This window comes from Lichenostomus cassidix, chromosome 5 (genome assembly GCF_008360975.1).
Source record: "Lichenostomus cassidix isolate B80296 chromosome 5, HeHo_3.0, whole genome shotgun sequence".
In the NCBI taxonomy this organism is placed as follows: Eukaryota; Metazoa; Chordata; class Aves; order Passeriformes; family Meliphagidae; genus Lichenostomus; species Lichenostomus cassidix.
Genome location: NC_139486.1, coordinates 38,723,205 through 38,745,635, shown reverse-complemented (window position 1 = coordinate 38,745,635; position 22,431 = coordinate 38,723,205). Strand labels below are relative to the sequence as shown.

Here is a 22,431-nt window from a genome sequence, read left to right as displayed (position 1 = left end):
AAAACCAAATTTACATACCACAGTTGCCTTTTTTTTTCTTAACTAACTGTAAGTCTGATATAATAAAACATACTGTTCCATATTGCAACAGTGCTTTCTTTAGAGTAAGGTGTAAATGCTTAACCTTAGTTCTCCTTTTATCTATTTTAAACACCCTTGTAGTAAAATAGTGAGAACAAATCCTTGTCCATGTTATGTCTTGGAATTTGCATTTCTTTTCATAATGGAAAAGGTTTTTTTCATCATGTAAATTCCTTTTCTAGTCTCTTGGTAGGGAAGCTTTAAAAACCTTGTTACGTGCATTCCAGAAATCACTCTTTGAGACTGAATTGGAATAAAAATCTGTAAGTTGCACAAATGAGAGATAAAGGGGTGTTAGAATCAGTGGTAAGCCCAAAAGTATGACTAAACTAGAAAAAGATGACTCCAAATATTTCCCACCTTGCCAGTTGCTCAGTTCTCCCACTGGAAATTATGGTCACTGGTGATCCACATCAGCATCTTCCTCTCCCCTCACTGTTCTATTCAACTGTTGGCTTCAGCACTTCTAGAGCTGCTCTGCAGCCACCTCTTAAATTTCTCCATTTCTTTTCTTTGTTTTCAGTTGTCACTTTTGCAAGGAAATGAAAGGGTGGATATGTCTGTGCTAGCAAATGCAAATAACTTGGTAGTTTGTAGGTTGGTTAATTCCCCATCCATTGCATCTTATTTCAAGGAACTGATCAAGAGGCTCATGCTTTTCTGATGTTTTAATTTTTTTTAACTTTCCTCCTTCCTTCCCCTCATCCTCCAGGAATTTCTCCTCAGATGGAAGGAACATGTGTTCCTGCGTCTACCCACACTGTATCTTCATCTATAGGAAACACAAATGGGGAGGAAGTGGGGCCTTCTGTTTACTTGGAAAGATTAAAAATCCTCAGGCAGCGTTGTGGCCTTGACAACGCAAAGGTATTGTACTTGAAAACACTTGTAAATCACCGGGGGAGGCACCTGATTTGCACTTTCTTTTTCTTCAGAATTCAAATGCTGGAAGGCAGATTCCAATCAGAATTTGTGATCTTTCATTTATAGTGCATGTCCTAGCTACTCACTGCATGTCACTCTGCCTAGTATAAATGGCTTTAAACTCATTACTTGGCCAAGCAGGCTTATGTTTCAATCCACTCTCTATCACTGGTGTTAGGTGCAGGTTGTTTCTACTGGTCTGTAGTTTATCATCTTTCCTTGAGAGGAAGTTGAGTCTCAGAAAGGCTCAAACAACTACTGTTCTCTAAAAGGTAACGTATATTGACCTCATGAGATGAATGATGAGGAAATTCTAGATCTTTCTGCTCTGAAACAACCATGAGAGCTGAATTGACTTTGAAGTTTTATATATTTTGGGGGTGTGGATACTGAGGCACAGGAATGCTGAATGAGCCTAGTATTGGAACCCTGTCAACCAAAACTTCTTACAGTTCAATGATCTGTGCATTAGGAATCTAGTACTGATTACTGAAATTTGAACTTTGCCACATGAGAAGTGATGTTTGCTCTAGGAATAGTCATCCAGATGCATCACTATTTTAACCTTAGACACAAATTTGAGTGTCAGCTTAGAGCTCTGAGGAGGGAAAACATTTCCTAGATGATAATAACAAGGTAAGTAACTCAGATAGAAATATAAGTTGGTAAAAGAACGGTGAATTGACACTAAGTCTTTGGTAGGTTCAGTCTTGCCAATCAATTCAAGTTTCCTCGTCTCATTCTTCCAGAAAACTCATTGTCTGCTGATGTTGCACATAGGCATGGATTTTTCTCTTTGTGTTAGAATTTAGGCTGTTCAAGACTCTGGCAGTCTATCTCAGTAAAACGCTGCTCTGCTGGGAATTTTTTTATCTTGAAAGATTGTAGTTTCTTTGTGTTTCCTTGTGTTCCTACTCAGATGATAAGAATTTAGTACTGTAATCAGCTTTGCATGGTTCTGACTTGGACAGCAACTGATTTTGTTGCTCCAGATCCATTTGTGTTGTAGTGCTCCTTCCCTTTTCTCTGTTTTCATTGCTTTCTCTAGAGATGAAATGCCATTGATTATGATTTGTACTTCTTATGTGGCCTTTACCACTATATGTCTTAACACTTCACTTTCCTCCCTCACAGCAGGAAGACAGACCCCCCCTGACGTCTCTGCTCTCTAAACCAGCACTCCCTACAGTTGCATCTTCTACAGATATGCTTCACAGTAAGCTCTCCCAGCTGCGTGAATCCCGGGAGCAGTACCAACATCTGGACCTGGACTCCAATCAGACTCATTCCTCTGGCATTGGAACTACCCTGGCTTCACCCTCTTCTGCAGCGGCCAATATTGATGACTTGAAAAAAAGATTGGAGCGAATAAAAAGCAGTCGCAAATAGAGTTGCAAAAGAGACGGTATCACTGTTGCTTGGGGCTGTCTTCAGCTTTAGTTTACTAAACTAGAAGTCTTCATAGTTAAATGGCCTCGTTTAGGCCTAATGTATACAAACTGGTTTATGTATAATACAGTGGATTTTGGGGGGGTTGAGTCATTGTGGCACAAGTATTTGTACATAATCTGCTTCTCAATGAGCATCTCTTTGACAATAGGAGGCTGTCTGTGTATTAGTTTTAGTGTACAGACCTGTAAACAACCATCCTCTTGCTCAGACTAGTTTCTCATGACTTGGGGTTTTTATTTGTAAAATTGTCTTTAAAATCTTTTCCTAGTTCTTAATTCTTAGAAGACCTTTAGTGATTTCACTTTTAATTTTGTGAATTCTTCTCCATGTAATCCTTGAACTGTTGATTCTGTATGGACACATGGCATGAAGCAACTAATTTAAGTGTCTTTTGTAAATAAAGTTTGCATTAACTATACCAGCCTCTCTAGGAACAACAACGACTGCTGGTTAGAGGTCACTTTCTATTCCTGAATGTTAGTGACCGGGCATCTAGAAACTGAACTAAGCTATTCCTGACATGAACCTTGGGGTTTGGATACATTATAAGGAAGATGAGTGGAAATATACTATCTGTGGGTGCAGTCCTGAAACTTTGCACTCTTACTTCTATAAGCAGTAGTACATTTTTCATATAGTTGCTTTTTTTGTTTTGGAAGATGTTTCTGTAACTTGAGAATATTTAATTGCTGAAATGCTTATTTTAAATTATCTGGTCCTTGTGATGCCTTTATCCAGATTGTGTGGTCCCATCTGAGGGAGCTTGCTTTGAGGGAACCTGCTGCTGTTGATACGGAGTAGACTAGTGATGGTGTACGATCAGTGGACTCATTTATCCTGAACTCACCTGGTTAAAGGAGTGTTCCTCATGCAGGTAGACCTCACCCACTACATTCTTTTTGCTCTTAAACATCAGATGTCAGTGATCTCTACCATTTTGTAACTAAGACACCTAAGTAGACCTAGTCTGCAAAAGTTGTAGCCACTTTTTTTTTTTAAATGAGTGATTAGCCTTTTTGAGAAGCTACAAATAACGAAGATTAAGACAGATACACTGTGTATCCTTTCTAGCCCTTTCATTTCTAGGGAGGTGATGTGTTTTCACCTTACTACTGCACTTCCATGTGAGAACTGGTTGTGAAGAATAAATTGCACATCTGTTCCATAGCTAGAACAGTTACTGACGGGTTGGACAGGCAGGCTTAAAATAACACACTTCTACTCTAGATTTTAATCTGTTCCATGTGTAACTGCTGCTTTTGTTGTTTGCTATGTGGACCAGCAGTCTCTGCATAAGGGCCATTTCTGAAATTGTCTTGCCTGATTACAGTAAAAATGTGGCTTTAAATTAGTACTTGTACAACAGATCTATGCCAGAGCTTCTGTAAAATGTCTGAAATCTCTTCACAGGACCCCTAGGCTGGGGTTGCAGTTGACATAATGCTGCTTGGTGCTTATGGTGAGTTTGCACACTGTGATAGCAGGTAACCACGAGCGTTCTCCATCCTCTGTTAACTGATACGATGCCCTTCATTGCTCCACCACCTTGATTTAGTAGTCACAGTCTCCTCTCATAACCTGAAATGGGCATGCACTTGTGTAACAGAGCACTGTTACAAGTCAAGTGGAAGTTTGGCCCTTATTGGTAAGTGCTGTGGTTTTGTGCACTTAAACTGGGGCAGTTTGTGAATAGTTTGTGTTGGCTGACACTAGAGTTACTGCCACTACCTCTCAGTTACTAGTTGCTCTCTGAAACTTAGTGACATTTAAATTAATCCATATGTTCCTTTACCATATTCAGCAGATATTCTGAAGAACTGTTTGTTAATTAGCTCAGGATGTTAAAACAGCAATGCCTGCAAACCTGCATAAACTATTTTAAATTTGAAGCTGAATTGGAAATGAAATACAGGAATAATTGAGTAGCAGAAGATATAGTTGTTTTTATGAATGAGTTTTTGCCCTGTGTCTGTAGTGTTTGATTGGACTCAGTGTCCTGGGAGTTTTGAACTAAAACTTGTGCACATAAATTAATAAAGCCTAATCTTTAGCCCAGACAATATTTAAATAACATTAAACTGAATTTTAAAAATGATTCCTCTGTATTGTTTGTAACAAGCTAATATGAACAATGACTTTCTCCAGAAACTGTATGGTCCTGGTTCCCTCTCTTTTGTTACAGGTTATTAGACAGTAATGAAAGGGTGAGGCTTAAAATTTAAGCATTAGAAGGGCTAAACTTTTTCAGTGTTCAGTGTCTGTGGTTATCAATGACTTTAAACAGTCATGAAACTTGACTTGAGGTTCTATTCTTCAGATATCTTTGAGAGGTTGGTTTTTATGCCTTATTTGGGCAATCAAATTGGGCTGCTTCAAGTTGGTTCTCAAATGAGCCATCTTGAAGGAGGTGGCCAGACACTAATTGATAAATAATTTTTCTTTAGAACGACTGATTTCACTGTTGCTGTTTGTGACTTCATGGCACTGTGAGTGAGGAGTTTAGAAATAGGGTGCCATAGGGAGCAAGGAGAGTTTTCAAGTCTCGATTTTCCTAGTAGAAAATTGGGCTGACAAATTGGCTGGTCAAGAACTCATGTTTACTACTGTACTCCTGGGTCCTCAGTGGTCCACAAATAGATGCTAAAGAGGAGTTTATGCAAGAATGAAGCTTGTCTTGGGAGAGATTCCCAAACAGCCTTTAACACGAGCAAACAGGTATAGTGCAGGATGCTTCCACCGGAGGCTTTGACAATGACTGCATGAATTGCTTCTTTCTGGAGCTTGTTATGCAGGTGGAAGATACACAATGAGGACCCAGCACCACCTGCTATGGAGTAGCTGACTGGAAGCGCTGCTTAATATATTCAAGATGCTATTCCTTTGTGGGATGAAAATTCCTTTGTAGAATTGCACACAATTTGTGGTGCTGGTATTTATTGCCTGCTGTTGTAGCTGTGAACAATTACCAAAACAGCCTCTAGTTGCTTTACTTTTGACATTGGTGTTTCGTGCAATGCCACAGGTCTGTAGGATGGTTATCTCTGGTATATATGTGGGTCAAAAACTAGAACAGAAAATTAGTTGTCTTAAAGGGAGGAAAGGGATTGTGCCCTCATGCACTATCTTGCTTGCTGTAACTGAGAAGACCATTATGCGACACCCAGAATGTGCTGATTGTAGCTGATGGAAGGGAGGGGAATTTGAAGCACAGCGGGTAATTAGCAGTACAGCTAGTGCTGTGGTACTCGTGGCTACTGTCATGACATAGGTCCAACTGCAACTAAACTCAGCATGAACAAAAGGAAGAAGATGGGTTTCAGAGCTTTTTATTTTCAAGGGATAAGACTTTCCTTTGTGAAGTTATAAGGATATAACTTGTTTTACTTCAGGATCTTCTGTGCTTGTGTTTTAAAGTGGAGCATTGTAGCAAAACTGAGAGCAAGCAAGGTAAATGCTTCGTCTATTGCCCATACTTTTCGACGACTTTGCGCATCCACTTTTTCAGACGGAATACATGGGTGTAAAATCCGTATTTGCCATCTCGGTCACAGCCTTCTCCCCAGGAAACTATTCCCACTTGATACCAACGGTTGTCATCTGGGTTCTAAAGAAAAGAAAAAATGGGCTTGGCACAAGTAGTGAGAGACTTTGACAGAATCAGAGAATCCTTAAGGTTGGAAAAGACTTTCAAGATCAAATCTGACCTTTGACCAAATATCACCATATTAATTAAACCATAGCACTGAGTGCACCCTTTCAGTGAAGAAATTCCTCCTGATGTCCAACTTCAACCTTCCTTGGCACAGCTTGAGGCCATTGTCTCTTATCCTTTGCTTGACAGGAAGAAGAGGCTGACCTCCACCTGGTTACAATCTCCTTTCAGGAGGTCTCCCCTGAGCCTTCTTTTCTAAGGAGCTAAAGGAGGCTAAACAAGCCCAGCTCTCTCAGCCATGCCTCGTAAGACTTGTGCTCTAGATTGTTTAGCACCTTGGTTGCTGTCTCAGATCTAAGCCTTGAATGTGCCCCAGCCTGTTTAATGATTGATACTGCTTTGGGATTCAGACTGGCATCTCCAACAGAGTTTGCTGGAGTAATTTTGTCTGTACTCTTAAATCTCCAGTTAAGAACTGGCCATCACTCATGCATCCTGCAGGTGATCTCCCAACATGCTGAGAGCTCAGAACAGGAATGGGGCTGGATGACTGCAGGCTTAGTCTCCATTGCTCACCTTGTGTTTGCTTCAGCCACTCAACAGTCTTCAACTCTGCTGTTTTTTAGACTGTGAAGTTTAGCACAGAACAAGCCTATCTCCAGATGTTTTATGAGCTTGAACTGACTGAACATACCTTCATTACAAAAGGTCCCCCACTGTCCCCTTCACAGGCATCTCCTCTCTTTGAGTCCGCAGGACTGTAACCTACAGGCAAGAAAAATGGATATTTGACTATAGGGAGAGTGGCTGGTGTTGGTCATGTTTTCTTTAAAGTTGCACAAATCTTTTTGGGACCAATGAGACTGCTGCTTCTGCCAACTCTTGGACTTCTATATATAGGACTTTTATATTTATATATATAGGACTTTTATATATTGGACTTCTATATTTAGGAGTCCAGCTCTGCATCTGTCTTGGCAACATTGTTGAATCCACCCTCTGTTCTCTTGTTTTTCCATCAGAATTGCTGTTAGTCACACTGGGAGCTCAGAGCCCTTGATTTCTGTGGCAAGTTGTACCTGCAGCTCCAGTGTTACTTACCTGCACAAAACATGTTGTCAGTGACTTTAACCTTGGTGGATGCCCTGCAGGTATTTTGGTCTACAATGGGCACATTGACCTGTTGCAGAACTGTGGGCAGGTTGCTGGGGCTAGTGGCCCATGTTTCTTTCAAGTTTCCCCAACCAGTTACCCTCCCTTTGTGATTTGCCAGCATCAGCCTGGGGAAGGAAGCACAAGTGTATCAAGTGTATTGTAACAGCTTTCTGTCATCTGGTACTCTTGCTGCAGATAACCTTGAGAAGTCATCTTTTTCTGTCCTCACCTCTGCACGGCCTCTTTTGTGGGCAAGCAAACAGGATGGATGTAGTCACTGAAGCTGATGGGTCTCTTTAAGTGCATGAGCGCAATGTCTCGGTCCATGTTTTCTTTCCAGTTGTACTTGGGATGAATGATGATTTTATCCAACAGAGCAATCTTCTCTTTATTCTTTTCATATCTGAAATAGTTACGAAGGAAAGGACTCACTGTACAGTAGGAACTGAGAGTCTTCTGGGGTTCATGGTACTCTCAGCTTTGTACCCTCTGAGACAATGCTGTCTTTACATAGGAGCACCCCTTTAGCCTTCCCAGGCTTCCTTGCTCCCTTTCACACTAACCTTTAGGATAAGCAAGAGCAGCAAATGACTGTGCCATTAGATCCTATTATTGAGAGGCATGTAACACTGGCTGTAATACTTCCTTGGGTACTGAATGACAGCCCAACTTCAAAGTATCTCATTACTCCAAGAGGAAGGGTAATTCCTTCTCACTTTTTCCAGACTCTTACTTTGTCCTTACGTGCTTGCCAATCCGCACCAAGATGTCGTTTGTAGTTAAGTTCTTGTCCCAGGGTGGATAAAAAAGACAATGAGCAGCAGTCAGGATCCAGCTGTCACTGATGAGGCTGGCACCACACAGCAGCTCCTGAGGACTCTTTTTGTAGAGCATCACCTGCCTGAGAGATGAGGAGGGAGGAAGACCTAGCAGGACTAAAGATGTTCCTGGCTGAACGTGTCCTGATGTCATGCAGAAAGTGCAGAATTGGCAGTGAGTAGGAGATTGGCAGTGAGCACTGCACTTTACTGACAAAACTGCATAAGTGGCTCTATGGAAAAAGTCTTCCCTGGACATGTGTATCCTGTGTAGTAGGCCATTTACCCCATTTTCTTCAGCTGGAGAGGTTTCTCATCTTTTCTGTTCCAGCAAAGCTGGAAAGAGGAAGAGATGAAGGTAAAACACACCAGCACTCTTGCTTTCTCAGGTGGTTGCATACTTTGCTCAAGAGATGAGTTTCTTTCCAGCTATTTTAGTACTGCTCTATAAACCACTCAGAGATTGGTTGATTTGATTCCAAGCTTTGATTCAAATCTGTAATTCATGCATGCTGCCTGAGATGGGAGAGCCCTTTTATTTCTACCTGCTTGAGCTGAAGAGAAGACACAATTCCCTATGAAACACTATGCAAAGATGATGCTTACCAGGGGGAGCTGCCAACTTCTGCATCCTCCCCAGCGACAACTCTGCCTTCTCTGTAGGAATCCAACAGCTCCTTCTCACCTTTGTCTGTTATCTTTTTCTTTTCAAATAAAGGACGAATGCCACAATCTGAAAAAACAGGCAATCTGGATTTGCTACTCTACCTGGTTCACAGCAGAGAACTTGTCTGCAGTCAGCATGCAAAGCTGGAAGATCTTAGGAAGGAACTGCTTAATAGCTCCATGATTGTAACTGGATATCAACTTCTGAGAGTTGTTCAAGGAATTTAAGTATCTTCCCCTGCTTCTAACAGCATTTGGCTACCTGATGTTTCTGAGGAACAGTGCATGGGAAGAAGCTACAGCCTTTCTACAACCACGCTGTATCTAGAGTTTTCGCTCACCTGCTTCACCTGAACCAAAAGTTTTGACATCGAAGAAGGTTTTGAACCCTTGAGGAATAGTGGAACGTCCTGATATTCCCTCGAACTCTTCGTTCTCATCCTCCAGCAAGCTGTCTGAGAGAGAGTGAAAGACAAACATGGTAAAAGGCTTAACTGTAATTGCCATAATTGTCAGCAATGTAAATGTTCATTTCCCCACACAGTGGGTCTGATGAAGGAATGATGTTTTAAGACCACTGCTCTTTTCAATGTGCCTTGTATACCATTGTGCGTTTTCAGGGAAAACACCGGAGAGGTAACAGCACTACACACCTAAGGCAGGTTAGTAATGTGATACTCGGACAAACAGGACTCCCGTGTACATCCTTGTCTGTGCCTCCCAGGCCAAGCACTTCATTCTAGTCACACATACTGGTGTTACCTGCCACTGCCTCAAATATGTGCCTACCCAAACCTATGCAGACTTCTCACCGCAGTAGTGCAGATCACAATAGTCAAAGTAGGGTGGTTCATCCGTGACACACCAGACGCCCTCATCATCTCTGTCTGGATTCCGACAATAATTCTCCTGCAGCTCCACTTCTGGGTCAATGTATTTCCCAGTGAGCATCTCTTTGGCTTTCTCAGAGTTCCACGGCAGACACTTAGCTCCAGACACAGTGACTGAGAGGGTCCCTGTGTAAAGCATTCCTTTTTCTGGTTCACAAGGCTGCACTGGCACAGGTGGTGTGGCCCGTGGAGTAAATGGAACTGTTGTTCTTTCTTCGCCTGGAAAGACAGAGAGCAGTGATTTAAGCTGTAGCTGTGCACTCAGACATGCTGTTAGCAAATAGCATCAGAGCCCCTTTATTAAAGCCTAGAGTTCCATGGGGAATCCCATTCTCTTTGGGAGCTCCAACTGTGCTCCCATGCATGTGGTGGCCCTCTATTTTATTTCAGTGTCAGAGGTGGTCCAGCAGTAGGTGAAGTGAGGCTGGTACTCTTCATCACACTTCTGTCACTAAGATATGAGGAACAATATTGTGTTCCCTTTTGGGGCATCTTTTAGAACCAGCTCAAGGGATGGGTAGGTGCCTCAGGCATTATAATGCTGCTATATTAGGTCCTCCAGCACCTTATTCTCAAATGCTTAACTAGGCCATATTTGGGGGAACCTTTTACTGTGATATGCTACTAAAATGGCAAATTTAACTTTCGCTAATGTTTCTAAATCTAATGATAAGTGAAAAATTTTCCAGCAAGACTTTTCACACTTTTTCTTGCAAATGTCCTAGTGACTGCAAGTTTTAAGCAGCATTTCCTAAGGGATTGCATACCCAATAATCTGTTCTTGCTTGGCCTCAAGGTGCCTTCTCCTTGTGCACAGGGGGAGTCCCCATGTGAAGAGGGACCCCATTTGGCCATTCATTGTGGTACACAACAGCTACTGGGCAAGTAGCATTCACCTTAATTGGTGAGGCTCCATCTGTTCATTGACTCATGTCAACATGATTATTAAAGAACTGTGTGCAAAACCAAGGCTTTTCTAATCCTGCTATATCTATGCACATGTAACTGTAAGCTACTGTAGGTCAGAAATTAACTGGTGAACAGAGATAGTACAGATGCCTGATGAACTCAAAGCAGAGCAGTATTTCTTCTCAGTTTATTTGATTCTGCAGACCAGAGCAATGGTAATGGCTTTTAAAACTTAAAAATACCCCATGTCAAAATGGTTGCTGATTTCTAATTTTCTTGTAAGAGTTGTTGCTTCTAATCTCTGCTTTTGGAAGAGAAACTTCTGTTGTTAGAAGGTTCTCTCCTTTACCAGTTCTTCTGAGACAGAGACCAAGCCCCAAGGGAGATAGTTCTGGGGAAATGGAAAAGTGTAAGCATAGGTGGATGGTCCTCTGTGTTAAGTGCAATGATGAGAGAAGGGCATCTTCTCTTTTCTTGAGATTGTGATTATTGAGTTGCACACCTCCACAGGAGAGAATGTTAAGGCAGGCAATCAAGCACAAACTGTAGTTATTTTGTGCTAAAGGTAGGAATTCAGACAAAAAACATAGTGACTCATGGCTGTCACAAATTGGAGACAACTGAGCCAGGATTTTGGGGTGATTGACTAGAAAATACCATAGTACATTCCAGGGGCCTGCTGACACTGGTTTTTATTTCGATCTAGATTAGCATAATCTAGAGAAAACAGCTCATTATGTATGGGCAACTCAGTGACTTTTCCTCCTCAGCTCCTTTACCCTTTAAGATGCAGCTTCTCTACTCCTACCGACCACTGTTTGTGTATTCCCCCTCCTTAACCCTCTCTTTGACTGCTTTAGTATCAGTCTCAGTGCAGTGTTTTGCTGTGAGTGAAGAGCTCTGGAGTGCTGAGACGTACCACACACAGGGATGGGACAAGCTTCCCGTTCCACCGTTGGGTCTCGGGTGTAGCACCATGGGCCTTCTGAGTAGTTGTCTGGGTTCCTGCAGTAGTTCTCAATGAGGCTGGGATAAATGGTGGCATTAAATCTATGAGAGACAAAGCTGGTTAGGCTAGGAAGGACACCCCGGAGAACTCTTCATGGGTATGTGGGAGATGAACTTACTTAGGAATATGTGGATATTTACTTGTCCACACCTGACATTCAATCCCAGATTTGGTGTAGCTAATTGTTCCCCGATAGTTCTGGCCCAGCCCAAGAGAGCAGTCACCTGTCAAAATCCCAAACAGTGTAAGCCAGAATCAGTGGAACTGGATGTTGCATTTTGTAAGGTCAGAAGTACCATCTCACATATCCCTTTAACTTTTGCTGTGTGCATGAGCCTGCACAAGAGCTGGCATCCTCTTCCTGTGAAAAGAGCACACAGCCTAAGATTTCTCTGCCTCATCAGAGGGAGCAATCCCTGAGGCTCTGTGCTTTGCTTAGGCTCAGAGCCTTTCTGAGAGGCTGCTCACACCTGACTGTGTTGCAAGGATAAGGATATTTACCCCATGCTATTTTACTGCACAAGTCAGGCTGTTTGTTGAAATGGTTAGTGGGAAAATAAAGAAGAAGAAATAATTTCAAATTCCTCTTCTGATGTTTTGCTTTATAATGGGATGGCTTCTCCAACCTCAGTTTAATTTTTTTCTGTACAATCTCTGCAGGAAGCAAGTTCCTGGCACTCACTGTATCTAGGAGATTGAGGTCACCATGAAGTTCATACCTTCTAGGCAAGCATCCAGAGCTCTCCTGGCCGTGCTCAGGCCCTGACATACTAGCAAAATAAGAAGAAAGAGATACATTATATGAAAGCAATTCAAATAAGCATCCATCATTTGAGCCAGCTTATCATCTAGGGACAAAACACAAGTGCTTAGCCCTGGAAAGTGAGCTATTAAAAGAGGGAGCCATCTCTTCAGGATGAGACGGTGCATCCCAAGGGGTAACAGTGCCTGCAGGACTCAAAACAACTTACCTTGGTATTTTGACCAGAATACGTCCTGTAAAAAAGAAAAACAAAATGTGTGTGTATATATATATATTTAGGGACACAGAACATCAAACCTTGCTTGGCTACTGCAATTCAAGCCAGTAAGAGAACTCATCACAACACAAGGAAAGACTAACCTAGTTCTGTTTATACCAATTACGATGGAGTCAAGCAAAGCAAAAAATCCTATATAAAGCCACATTCCCACGCATCAGACTCAGGAATCAAGACAATTCTATTGTTTCTAAAGAAACCAAAGATGTTTACAACCTTTGTCAATCTGCAGCGCAAGCAGAGCCTTCTGAAGTGCGGTAGGCTACAGTGCACAAGTCCAAGCAGCTGAATCTGGATTTTCTAAGGCCACAGATCACAGGTAGGTATTACTCAGCTCTTTGGGTCTATATCTCTGTCATGCAGCCTGAGGCTGATTACTTTTGAGCAATCACACACACACACACACACACACACACACACACTCCACAGAGGTGGTGTCTTGCTGGCTTAGGCTCTTAAATGTTTATTTTTTGTATTCTTGGGTATGGAATTCAGCAGGGACACCAGCCTTGGGGCTAGGAACAAATCCCAAAATGATGCAGCACAAATTTAGCAGAGTGAGTGAGTCTGGAAACCAGAAAAAGGGGTAGGGGGTGCAAAAGCTTCAGCTCAAAGGAGGTTGAGGCACCTGCACAGTGTTTGGCTGCAAAGCCAGTGCTTCTGTGAGTGTCTGGGACAGCAGCTCACATATGTGAGGCACCATGCTGAGCTAGTGGAAGATGGTGCTCAGGACCAATGGGACCTTTTGACTTCATGCAGAGAGGGAGAGAAAAGAACCTGAGCTTTCAGTCATATTCCCTGGAGTATCTCCAGGAGGGAAGCTCCCTAAGAAAGCCTGACCTTGCTCTGGTGCGCACACGTATCAGCCTCATCTTTGGTTCACAGAATTGAGTATTACAGCCCTAGCTCCTGGCTGCACATGCAACCTGCTACTCTCTACAGAGGCTGGCTGAGGGAGTATTTCCTGGTACATACCGTCTGATCGGTGGATTCAAGGGCTTCGAAAGCCTCCTCATAACTGCATATCTCCTCCAGGCACTCTCGCTCCAGGTTTCCCTTAAGCATCTCTTCTAGAAATCCCTTGTTGGCACGTCGTGGGCGCTTGAGCAGTGACAATGCATGCCTCTTTTCCAGGAAAACTACCGGGTCAGAACACTGCCAGTCAAAGGGCTGCTCACAGCCAGAGGGCACCTTTGTCTCCCCTTGCAGTTTCGAAAAACTACATGCAGCTGATGTGGTGATCCCACAACCCAGCCTTCCCCCAGTACACCATACAGAGAGGAGAAGCCCTGTCAGGTCTCCACTTGATGATCAGAGCAGGCTCTCTGGAATTTATCCTGTCCCAGCTCCCATCACTTAGGTAACAAGTGACAGGAACACTGCTTCCTCAGCAAAGCTGCTCTTCTGATCTGCAGTTAGATAGAGGCTTGTTTGCTTTGAGCCTGCCGCTGTCCCTGTCCCCAGCCACTGTATTTCAGTCTTGCCAGCCTCAGACTACTGTGATAAGCACAGCTTGGTTCCATTTCATGTTCAGAGCTCCTTATTTGAGACCTGGAGACACGTATTCCCCCACAAGGTAGTGGGTCCGAGAGGACTTAACCTCATATTAAGGAAAGACAGTTAGAGGCTCTAATAAAAGGAGCAGTGAGCAGGAAGTCAGCATATTCTGTATGACCTAGTTTCGATAAGGGACAGCTGGGGAGACAGGGGAGAATTGAAGCCAGCTAGGTCAGCTGAGGAACTCTATCCCCAAAAGCCCCACGGTTGTGTTACATTTGATCCTGGACTGAGCCATATTCTCCTTCCCTGCCATTTCCCAGGTGACCCATAAAATCCACTGAGTTGTCACTAGCTGAGAGATGCTGCTGCATCCTCCTATGTTCACTCCATTCTCAGAATCCTTTTGCTCCCAGCTTCAAGCTTTTAGCAGGTCCTCCTGACTTGAGGACGAAAACTTGCCACCTGCATTACCCCTGGAAAGAACTAACCCTGCCTTTCTTCTTCCTGTCATCTACTGGTCCATCTGCCCCCGAGTCTTACCTCCAGCATGGCTCAACGTGAGGTGCAGAAGGCTGGAGAAGAGCAGGCCCCTCAGTATGCTGGTGTTGGTATGCGCCATGCTGTACAGCTGCAGGGGAATTGCAAAGGAAGCAGAATTAGCAGAGTCACAGCCCCACTGGGTTAATATTGAACCAGAATGAAGAAACAGGACTCTAGGTCATAGTGTGTCAGGGACAGTGGGACTCTTATCCCTCCTCTCTTGGCATCTCTCCCTCCCTTCAGAGCATCTTAGTTTCCTTATTTCCTGTTTCATATCTGGGAAGATGGCATGAGTAGCAAGAGGACAAGTTTGTTCCAGGGTAGAGGGAGAACTCAGGCTGCAGAGAGCTACCTCTGTCAGCTCACAGCCATCCTAGCCAGACCAGCTTGCTCCTTTCCCTTGGCTTTGCTCCCATGCAGCCCTTGGCACCATCACTGCCTCTCTACCATGCTGGTTGAGGTCTCTGCCACTGACTCTTCCAAGAGGCTGTACTCTAGTAGCCTTGAATGCAGGAAGACTTTGAGACTTCCTTAGCCATTCCCAGTCCTTCTCTTTTTAGCTGCAAGCCCTGCTGTTTCTCCCTAGTGCCCAGTTTCTTTCCTTCCTCCAGTTATCAGCAAGCTCAGCTCCAGCTATTTTGGCACCACAACACACAGTTTAAGTGTTCCCCCTTCTCCCTTGCCCATGACAAGGAGTAGAAAGGCTGTCTTTGACAGCCCATTGGGAATTTAAATTTTCCTCCCAGCTAGGTCAGCAGTGCCATTGCAGTGCATTCTTCCTAATGCCTTATAATTCCCAGCTGAGTGAAGGAGCATAAAGCAGCATGAAGGTTGGGCTTCCCCTTTCCTCCCCCCCCATAGTGGAAGGTACTGAAGTCCACCCAGAAAGAAACAGAAACTCTGATGAGCAGGGAGCTAGCACACCCAAAACTAGCCAGGAAAACAAGGGCTTCCAGGAACAGGGAGACAGGAATGGTCTGGATGTCATAACAACATTAAGTCAAAAACCGGACTGCCAGCGCTGGGAAAGCTCTAATGATTGCTACAGCAAGCACCCCATTGGCAAGAGTGAAAAAACAGCAGAAAGCAGGGCAGTGTGGGTGTAGTCTCAGTAATTGCCACATGGCACAAAAGTGCTTTCTGCCAGCAGGGAGCATATTTTGTGCTGTGCCTCTGTGCAGCAGATACATCTGTAATGTTTATCTCCATAGAAGGAGTGCAAATATTAGCATTAGGGTGGCTGAGGAATGACGCTGGCCACTGGTTCAAAGAGCAGTTGCAGAGGCTTCCTTCCTCACATGAGAGTATCTCCTGTTCTCATCCACACACATCTCTATCTCCCGCTCTGGATTTTGGAGAGACACCTTAAAGAATGGCTGGGATTCCCTGGGTGGAGAGTGTGTGTATGGGATTAGACACAACCCTAGGAACACCTGTGTTACTTAGCAAGAGAAGCAGCATGTAGGGAGAGAGCACAGGCAAGGACAGGAAAGAGCACAAACAAGAGTGGTGAGGTCAGAGCTGCTGCTGTGTCCCACACAGCCACCTCCTCTCCTTGCTGAAGGAGAAGGCACATGCAGTTTTCAATATTCTCACTTTTTTTTTCATTTCTACATCTCTTTCTCTTCTTTATAATAACCAGGCAGCCTTTATACTGCAGCTTAAATCAACATTGTTATACATATGTTATACATACAGATTTCTATCATCTTCTTGTCTTTCCATTAAAGGAAAGGTTTTACCACCTTCCATGGGATCATGCAGGGCTAACTTTAAGCAGTACTGCAATAAGGCAGTTAAGCTTGATTATCAGGCAGGTATGAGTGTCTTTTAATACTTACCTTCTTCCTTTAACATTACTTGTTCCTACATTCATTTTGTTCCTTAGGCATTTGTTTGAAAAACCCTTATGGAAACTGATGATGATGATGCTGTCACTATGTCAGACTGCTTCTTTTCAAGCTGCAGTTCTTTTTTCCCCATGATACAGGACAAACCCACCTATCAAGGCAACTAGGTTTTTACCTGTAACTGCTGAAACCTTTTATTTCTACATTACTTAAGGCTACATCCATCACTTAGGTTTCTACTATTTCTTTACATTGGTTTTGCTTTGTAACTGGAGACTTTCACTACATCCTGGGACACCTTCCAGCCCTCTCAGGTGTCTCACAACAATGTTAGTAATTTAAGATGCTGACCCTTCACATTGTGGCCTTTTCTCATTCTGTAATGTGCTTCTAGGGCTCCTCTCTGTTTCTCCCATTCCTTATGCTAGCCTCTGCAGCAGCACAGCATGCATCAGCTATCACCTCTCCAGGGGCTTTGACTTCCATCTCTCCAACATTTAACTCTTCCATTCCTGTGAGCAAATTTTTATAATTTCGTTTTCTTTCTGCCTTCACTCACCCATGAATGATGGATGCTATTTTCTTTCTTAGGACAAAAGAGTTTAGATACCTGTACCATCCAGAGTTATGACTTTTAACACAGCTGGGAGTTTTGATCTCTTTCCCTCTATGTGTTGATTCTTCTTTCTAAGTAAAGAAAGCCTTAGGTAATTTTTTTCCAACTACAACTACATTTTCAATTTCCAGGGAGCAGAATATAGGGGGTTTGGCCTTGGACTATTTTCTTGGACCTTTGTCTGCTCTTTGATGAATACAGTTTGCTGTTTCAATAGTTGAGACATTTATCAATATTTTACTAAACTGAGTTATACAGTTTGATCCAAGTAACATTGTGGATACAATCACAAAGGTGAAACCCTTATCCTTTCTCACAGGGGTTCCTCCATCCCTGAGCACCAGGCAGTTGCCAAGTGGGGAGGACTTCAGGACCCAGAGAATTGTTTCCTTCCTTTGCAGCCTGCTCCTTTTCATTCAAACACCTTTTTCAGGTTTAAGCCAGTTTACAAGTTGGCCAAGGGCTGAACCCTGACTGTGGTTTGAAGTTTAAATGTAACACATTTGTGTGCATGCCTGACACCTGGTGAGGCCCTGCCAGCATGAAGGACCCTAGTCATCCAACAGACCTGTGCACTTGTCACCCGGGAGTGTTGCAGCAGCACCCCAAAGCCTTGATGAAGCCTTGCCAGCATGGTGGACTCCACCACCTAGGAGAGCTGTGTGCTTCCTGCCTGAACCTGTAAGGATAATGGGTGCACAAAATCTCCAGCCAGCTGGGTGATCCATGTGTCTGCTGTCCTGCAGCATGACCTTCACTGTCACTGATAAGCAGCAGACTGTGTAACTGCTCCCCATGCCAGCATATGGGACCAGGCAGGCACACATCCATTTCCTTGCTATCCTTCTTCCCTTCTCACCACGATCCTGACAACTGCACCAAAGGTAAATAGTGCAAGGACTTGTTATGGATCCCAATAAAAAAGGCACTCAGAGCCCACAATGTAGTAAGTAAACTACCATTTATTGGACATAATACAAGAAAGGGTATAGCATTAGATAATCCTACACCCCTTCAGATGCTGCAAACATCAAGCTGTACTGCACTGCGCAGTATGTAGTCAGGCCATGGCACCCTGTACAGATCCCATCCATGTTGAGTTTCATCAGCACCATGGTCTTAGGGGCTTTCACAGGATTTTCTTAGGAGTAAACAACTTTATTCATTGTTTTGCCTCCAAGCAAAAGGTTGTTCATACAAGAACATGCTGTTTTGAAGATAAAGACAAAGACACGGTGGTGGCATCACCAGCAGGGGCCCAGAGGGAGTCACCTATGGGCTCCTCAGTCAGGATTAGCCAGCTAAGTTTATCTTGCAGCCAAGTGATACATGCAGCACAGCACAGACCTGCTCCCACCTACTCAGATTAACTGTTAGGTGAACAATGTTCCTGTGAAGACCTCCTAATTCATAATTGCTCCTACTATTTCTCTCCTGTTACCTTAGAATAAAGAAGCAGGTCAGCTGTTTAGGCAATAGATGTCTGGGTTCTCCCCATCCCTCCCCCACAAGTGCTCCCCCTTCTCTCCCAGTGCTGCTGTGACAGAGGGCACATGCTTCAAACACAGCACACAAGCCCATCTCCACTGAGAACATTCTGCAGCTGTGTCAATATTTGAGTTTGAATAGGCACCAAAGAGAGAACAGGAAGCACTGCAGCTTCAAATACAAGCCCTCTTATATGCCTGTACTCGAAGCACTCAGGGAAGACTTAGCTCACGTGCCCTCTAACTACAGAGAAAATAGTTAAAAATTAGGACACCCACAAGTTTTTCAACTGAATTCACCTTCCACCTTCACATCAAAGTGTCATGGATCTCACTCTATCACCTTGACTGCAAACTGGGCATAGAAGTTTATGAAAAAAAATTAATCTAGCAACCGCAAAGAACAGATTTTAGGAGTGTGCATAACTACATTCATAGCATGCCAAAAGGGAACTGTGCAACTTATGATTCCCTGGTGCCTCCATACTTTTGTGCAGTGAGTATAAGAAACCAAGAGAGTTTAAAGCCACTAAGCACGACTAAACAAAAAAATTTGGGGAATTGCAGATATTCGAGAGGCATAAGATAGAGTACAAGAATAGCTAAAACTGAGGATTCAGCAAATGAAAGTGATGTTCCTGTAACAGGCAAGTCTGAAAGACCTCTGTTAGATCTGGTATTGTCAGTCACTTCCTCGGAGGTCAAGTTCATATGGCATTGGGAACTGTACACTTTCCTGCAACAGGACTAATTTACATCAGCATGCCTCAGTTGTCAAACAGGCACTGAAGAAGATAGAGCAGAGGGGGATATTGGGGTGCAGTTGTGGTGGTACTGTCTTTTACTGTTTTGGTGCAGGAGCAGAAAAAAGTGGAAGAGAGGAAGCAAAAATGTGAGAAAAGACACAAGGGAAAAAATAATGAACCTAACTAGAACGTGGAGAGGAAATGTTCTGAGCAGGGATGAACTAGTCAATGTCTATGTGGAGAGGTGAGGAGCCTTTTAGACGGGGACAGTGAAAATTGCACTGTACAATGCTTTTTGCACAGTGAGACACCAAACTATCCTTTTCATGTCCTCAGATAGACTGTCCAGTCACTGTAAGTGCAGAAAGCTGACAGCAAGCAAACCAGATGACAGCGGAGAAGAAACACTCAGCTTCAGCCCCAAGGTAGGATTTCAGTTCTGCTAATTGTGAAAAATGCTCTTCATATTACAAGATATCTTGTTAAAGCTTGGGAAGCTGCTTACCAGTAATGTCTGGCACCAGCATGACCTTCAAATCATCAGAACTGTTGCTTAGCTACAAGAGTAAAAGCCAAGGAAAGTACTTGAATAGCAACAAGTAATTAGAGAAACTTGAAAGGAAGGCACTGTTCAAAGTCGCTGCTTTGAGACTTTTCCTGCCTTCCCCACAGTGCACTGTCACTGACTGACAGTGTAACACAGGCACAACAGAAGCACTGCTCATTAACGCTGTGTCTTCTCTAAGATGTTATTCCCATCAACAGTCAATGCCTTCCCTGTGCCAGGCCCAGCATGTGGCATGTGTAGGCTCATAGCTTCAACAAGCAGCTACTGCAAAGACCCATGTTTACAGGCAGTTACCTCCAAGACTGCTTATTTTGCCTGGGGCTGGGCCACAGGGCCTTGTTGCTAACAGAAAGATGAGAGAGATAGGTTTTATTTTGGTTTTGTACCTCATTTTAATAAGTACAGAAGAAGATCAGCCAGGGCATATTGGGACAGCCAAGTCTCAGTCCTGACCTCTGCTTCAAAGCCACTGCTTCGAAGCCCATCCCCTCCTGGATGATGACCACATCACTCAGTGAGGCCTCATCCTGCATCATAATGCATTTGTCCTCAGGTTCAGAGAGGATGATTTTGATTATGTCCTTTGCTGATGGACACATGGCTGTTGTTGCGTGTGCCCCAGGATCTGGGGTCTGCCTCGAGACTGGTAAGTAGCAATGCAGTGACTGCCGGCATTTATCAGCAGCTCAGCCTCACTCGCTGGCCTCAGCACCTACACCATGAGCACGGAGGGCTCTGCCACAATCCTCTCCTGCCAGCCCTTCCTCTGAGGCTTCTTTCTTGCTGCCTGGGGTACGTGAGAGCAAGTGAAGCCACTGCAGTGGTGAGTTCGAGTCCTTTCCCACCTTATGGGTAAGCACATGGTGTGCAAGGCTCTGGGGAAAGGTGTGGCCCATGCCACAGAGCTCACATTTGCAGGGCTTGCCAGCCAGGTGGGATTTCTGGTGGCACCACATCTTAGTGGCCAGGGTGGAAGACTTGCTGCACTGCTTGCGGCTGAAAGTGCACTCCCCCATGAGCAGGTGCACAAGGAGCTGGGGTTGGCCAGGTGACATCCATATATGGCACACTGGCACCCTTTGGGACCAGCTGGGCCAGTCCCAGTGGCCAGGTGGATTTTCCTGTGCATGCAGAGTGAGAGCCAGCATGCAAAGGCCTTGCCACACTGCTGGCACTGGCCGGTGTGCAGGACCTGGTGCTCCTGCAAGTCTCATTTGGGGCAGCAAATCTTGTCACACTGGGTGCACTGGAATGGCCACACAGCCATGCGGGCCAGCATGCTGGCCTCGAAGCTCCCCTCTGAAATATAGCTCCTGCCACACACTGTGGGCAGGAAGGGCTTGTGGCCAGGATGGTCGAAGTGGTGCTTCTTGGGCGGCAGAGCAACAGGAAGGCTTTATCACACTCTCTGAAGCACCACCTGTGCTTGATATCTCCTTTTGGGACAGAGCTCTTAGTGGGGGCCTGGGCTGCCAGAATAATCCTCCACCAGCTCTGTATACTCCTCTTGCTCCTCAGGCCCCTCCAGTGAGCCCTTTCCCCCATGCCAGTCTGAAGTTTTTGGATGCTTTGTTCTCCTTCTCACAAATCTCTACAGTCTCTCCTCCTGAAGGACTGGGCTTCTGGGGTTCCTGCCCGGTTGTCCTGCCACCACAGTCCTGCAGGCACTTCTGGAGTGGGCTGGCCAGAGCATGCACCTTGCATGGCTTGTCAACAAAGGGAGGACTGAATCAAACCCTACTTGAGGGAGACAACAGATCCAGATCTCCAGGACTTGCTGCCTTCTGTCCCATTTCCACTTTATCTGATGCCGATCTGGGATCCACACCCTTATCCAATTCTTCCTTGCACCTTCCACTGGTCTTAATGGTTGAGATGGGCTCTACGTGCTGATTCTCAGTCCCCAGCACCCTGGCTTGCCATGGCTCATGTTTGGAAGCTGTGCTTTTTCTTGTTGGAGGCTGTGTAAATGTTTGGTGAACAGCCTGCTAACAGGGCCATTGAGGACTGAGGTTGCATTAGCTACCACCCTGGAGACACCAGGATCCCCTGCACAAACACAAAGGCACGGTGGATGAGTTAACGCTGGCTGTTACGTGACATGATTGCTGCTGGGTAAGAGGAAGATGAACGTGTTGGAGACGGATACTCGGCTATGCAGTAATCCTGGGGCTCTGCCATGAGGACCATTACTTTTATGATTTTTTCTCCTTTTCAACTGGGAAAGAGGGATGAATCTCTAATCTCTCATCACAGACAGTACCCGTGCAGCATTTCTAGTGTTTCACCAGCAGTATTTCTAGGAGGTATCGTCATGACTGGCATAAAACAGGGCGACACGCTCTTTTCTCGGCCGGTAGCTCCCAAAAGCGACGCAAGCTCGGTGCCGCCGTCCCGCAGGGGCTGCAGGGCGCACTCACGCCGGGGACAGCTGAAGGCGCAGATCGGAGGCCCCGGAAGGCCGGGCGGCTCATCCCACCCACTCTGGGCCGTGGCACCCACCTACGAGGGGCTCCGCCTGCGGGGGT

The 22,431-nt window shown here is 44.6% G+C and overlaps 2 protein-coding genes and 1 long non-coding RNA gene across 13 annotated transcripts in view; 1 reads left to right on the top strand and 2 right to left on the bottom strand.

Moving 5' to 3' along the window:
• CKAP5 (cytoskeleton associated protein 5) overlaps positions 1-2,875 on the top strand; it is a 51,387-nt gene extending 48,512 nt beyond the window's left edge. For 7 of the 11 annotated variants that reach the window (XM_085062512.1, XM_085062511.1, XM_085062509.1 and 4 more), the window contains 2 exons: positions 794-948; positions 2,140-2,875. In XM_085062512.1, coding sequence (XP_084918638.1) covers positions 794-948; positions 2,140-2,394 — 410 coding nt within the window. In that variant the 3' untranslated portion in view covers positions 2,395-2,875. The remainder of the gene's footprint in view (positions 1-793; positions 949-2,139) is intronic. The other 4 variants (XM_085062508.1, XM_085062510.1, XM_085062514.1 and 1 more) reach the window with 4 other exon arrangements.
• A 2,892-nt stretch (positions 2,876-5,767) lies between these two features.
• Positions 5,768-14,788, bottom strand: F2 (coagulation factor II, thrombin). The gene is made up of 14 exons (XM_085062515.1): positions 14,637-14,788; positions 13,572-13,735; positions 12,528-12,552; positions 12,276-12,326; positions 11,675-11,780; positions 11,467-11,597; positions 9,561-9,857; positions 9,090-9,203; positions 8,689-8,815; positions 7,998-8,165; positions 7,494-7,667; positions 7,211-7,389; positions 6,804-6,874; positions 5,768-6,061 (listed from the first exon to the last, which is right to left on the bottom strand). Exons 1-14 carry the CDS (start codon positions 14,713-14,715, stop codon positions 5,918-5,920), a joined length of 1,830 nt encoding a protein of 609 aa, XP_084918641.1. The 5' UTR covers positions 14,716-14,788; the 3' UTR covers positions 5,768-5,917.
• A 3,258-nt stretch (positions 14,789-18,046) lies between these two features.
• Positions 18,047-20,393, bottom strand: LOC146436421 (uncharacterized). The gene is made up of 2 exons (XR_014852659.1): positions 20,290-20,393; positions 18,047-19,892 (listed from the first exon to the last, which is right to left on the bottom strand). It is a non-coding gene; the product is annotated as an uncharacterized LOC146436421 (long non-coding RNA).
• Between the last annotated feature and the right edge of the window lie 2,038 nt (positions 20,394-22,431).

Coding starts and splice junctions, on each gene's coding strand:
- F2 (XM_085062515.1), bottom strand. CDS start 14,715: ATGGCGCATACCAACACCAGCATACTGAGGGGCCTGCTCTTCTCCAGC. Junction 12,553..13,571: donor TTGAATCCACCGATCAGACG/GTATGTACCAGG, acceptor TCTTTTTTACAG/GACGTATTCTGGTCAAAATA. Junction 9,858..11,466: donor TTGTCCCATCCCTGTGTGTG/GTACGTCTCAGC, acceptor CTGTCTTTCCAG/GCGAAGAAAGAACAACAGTT.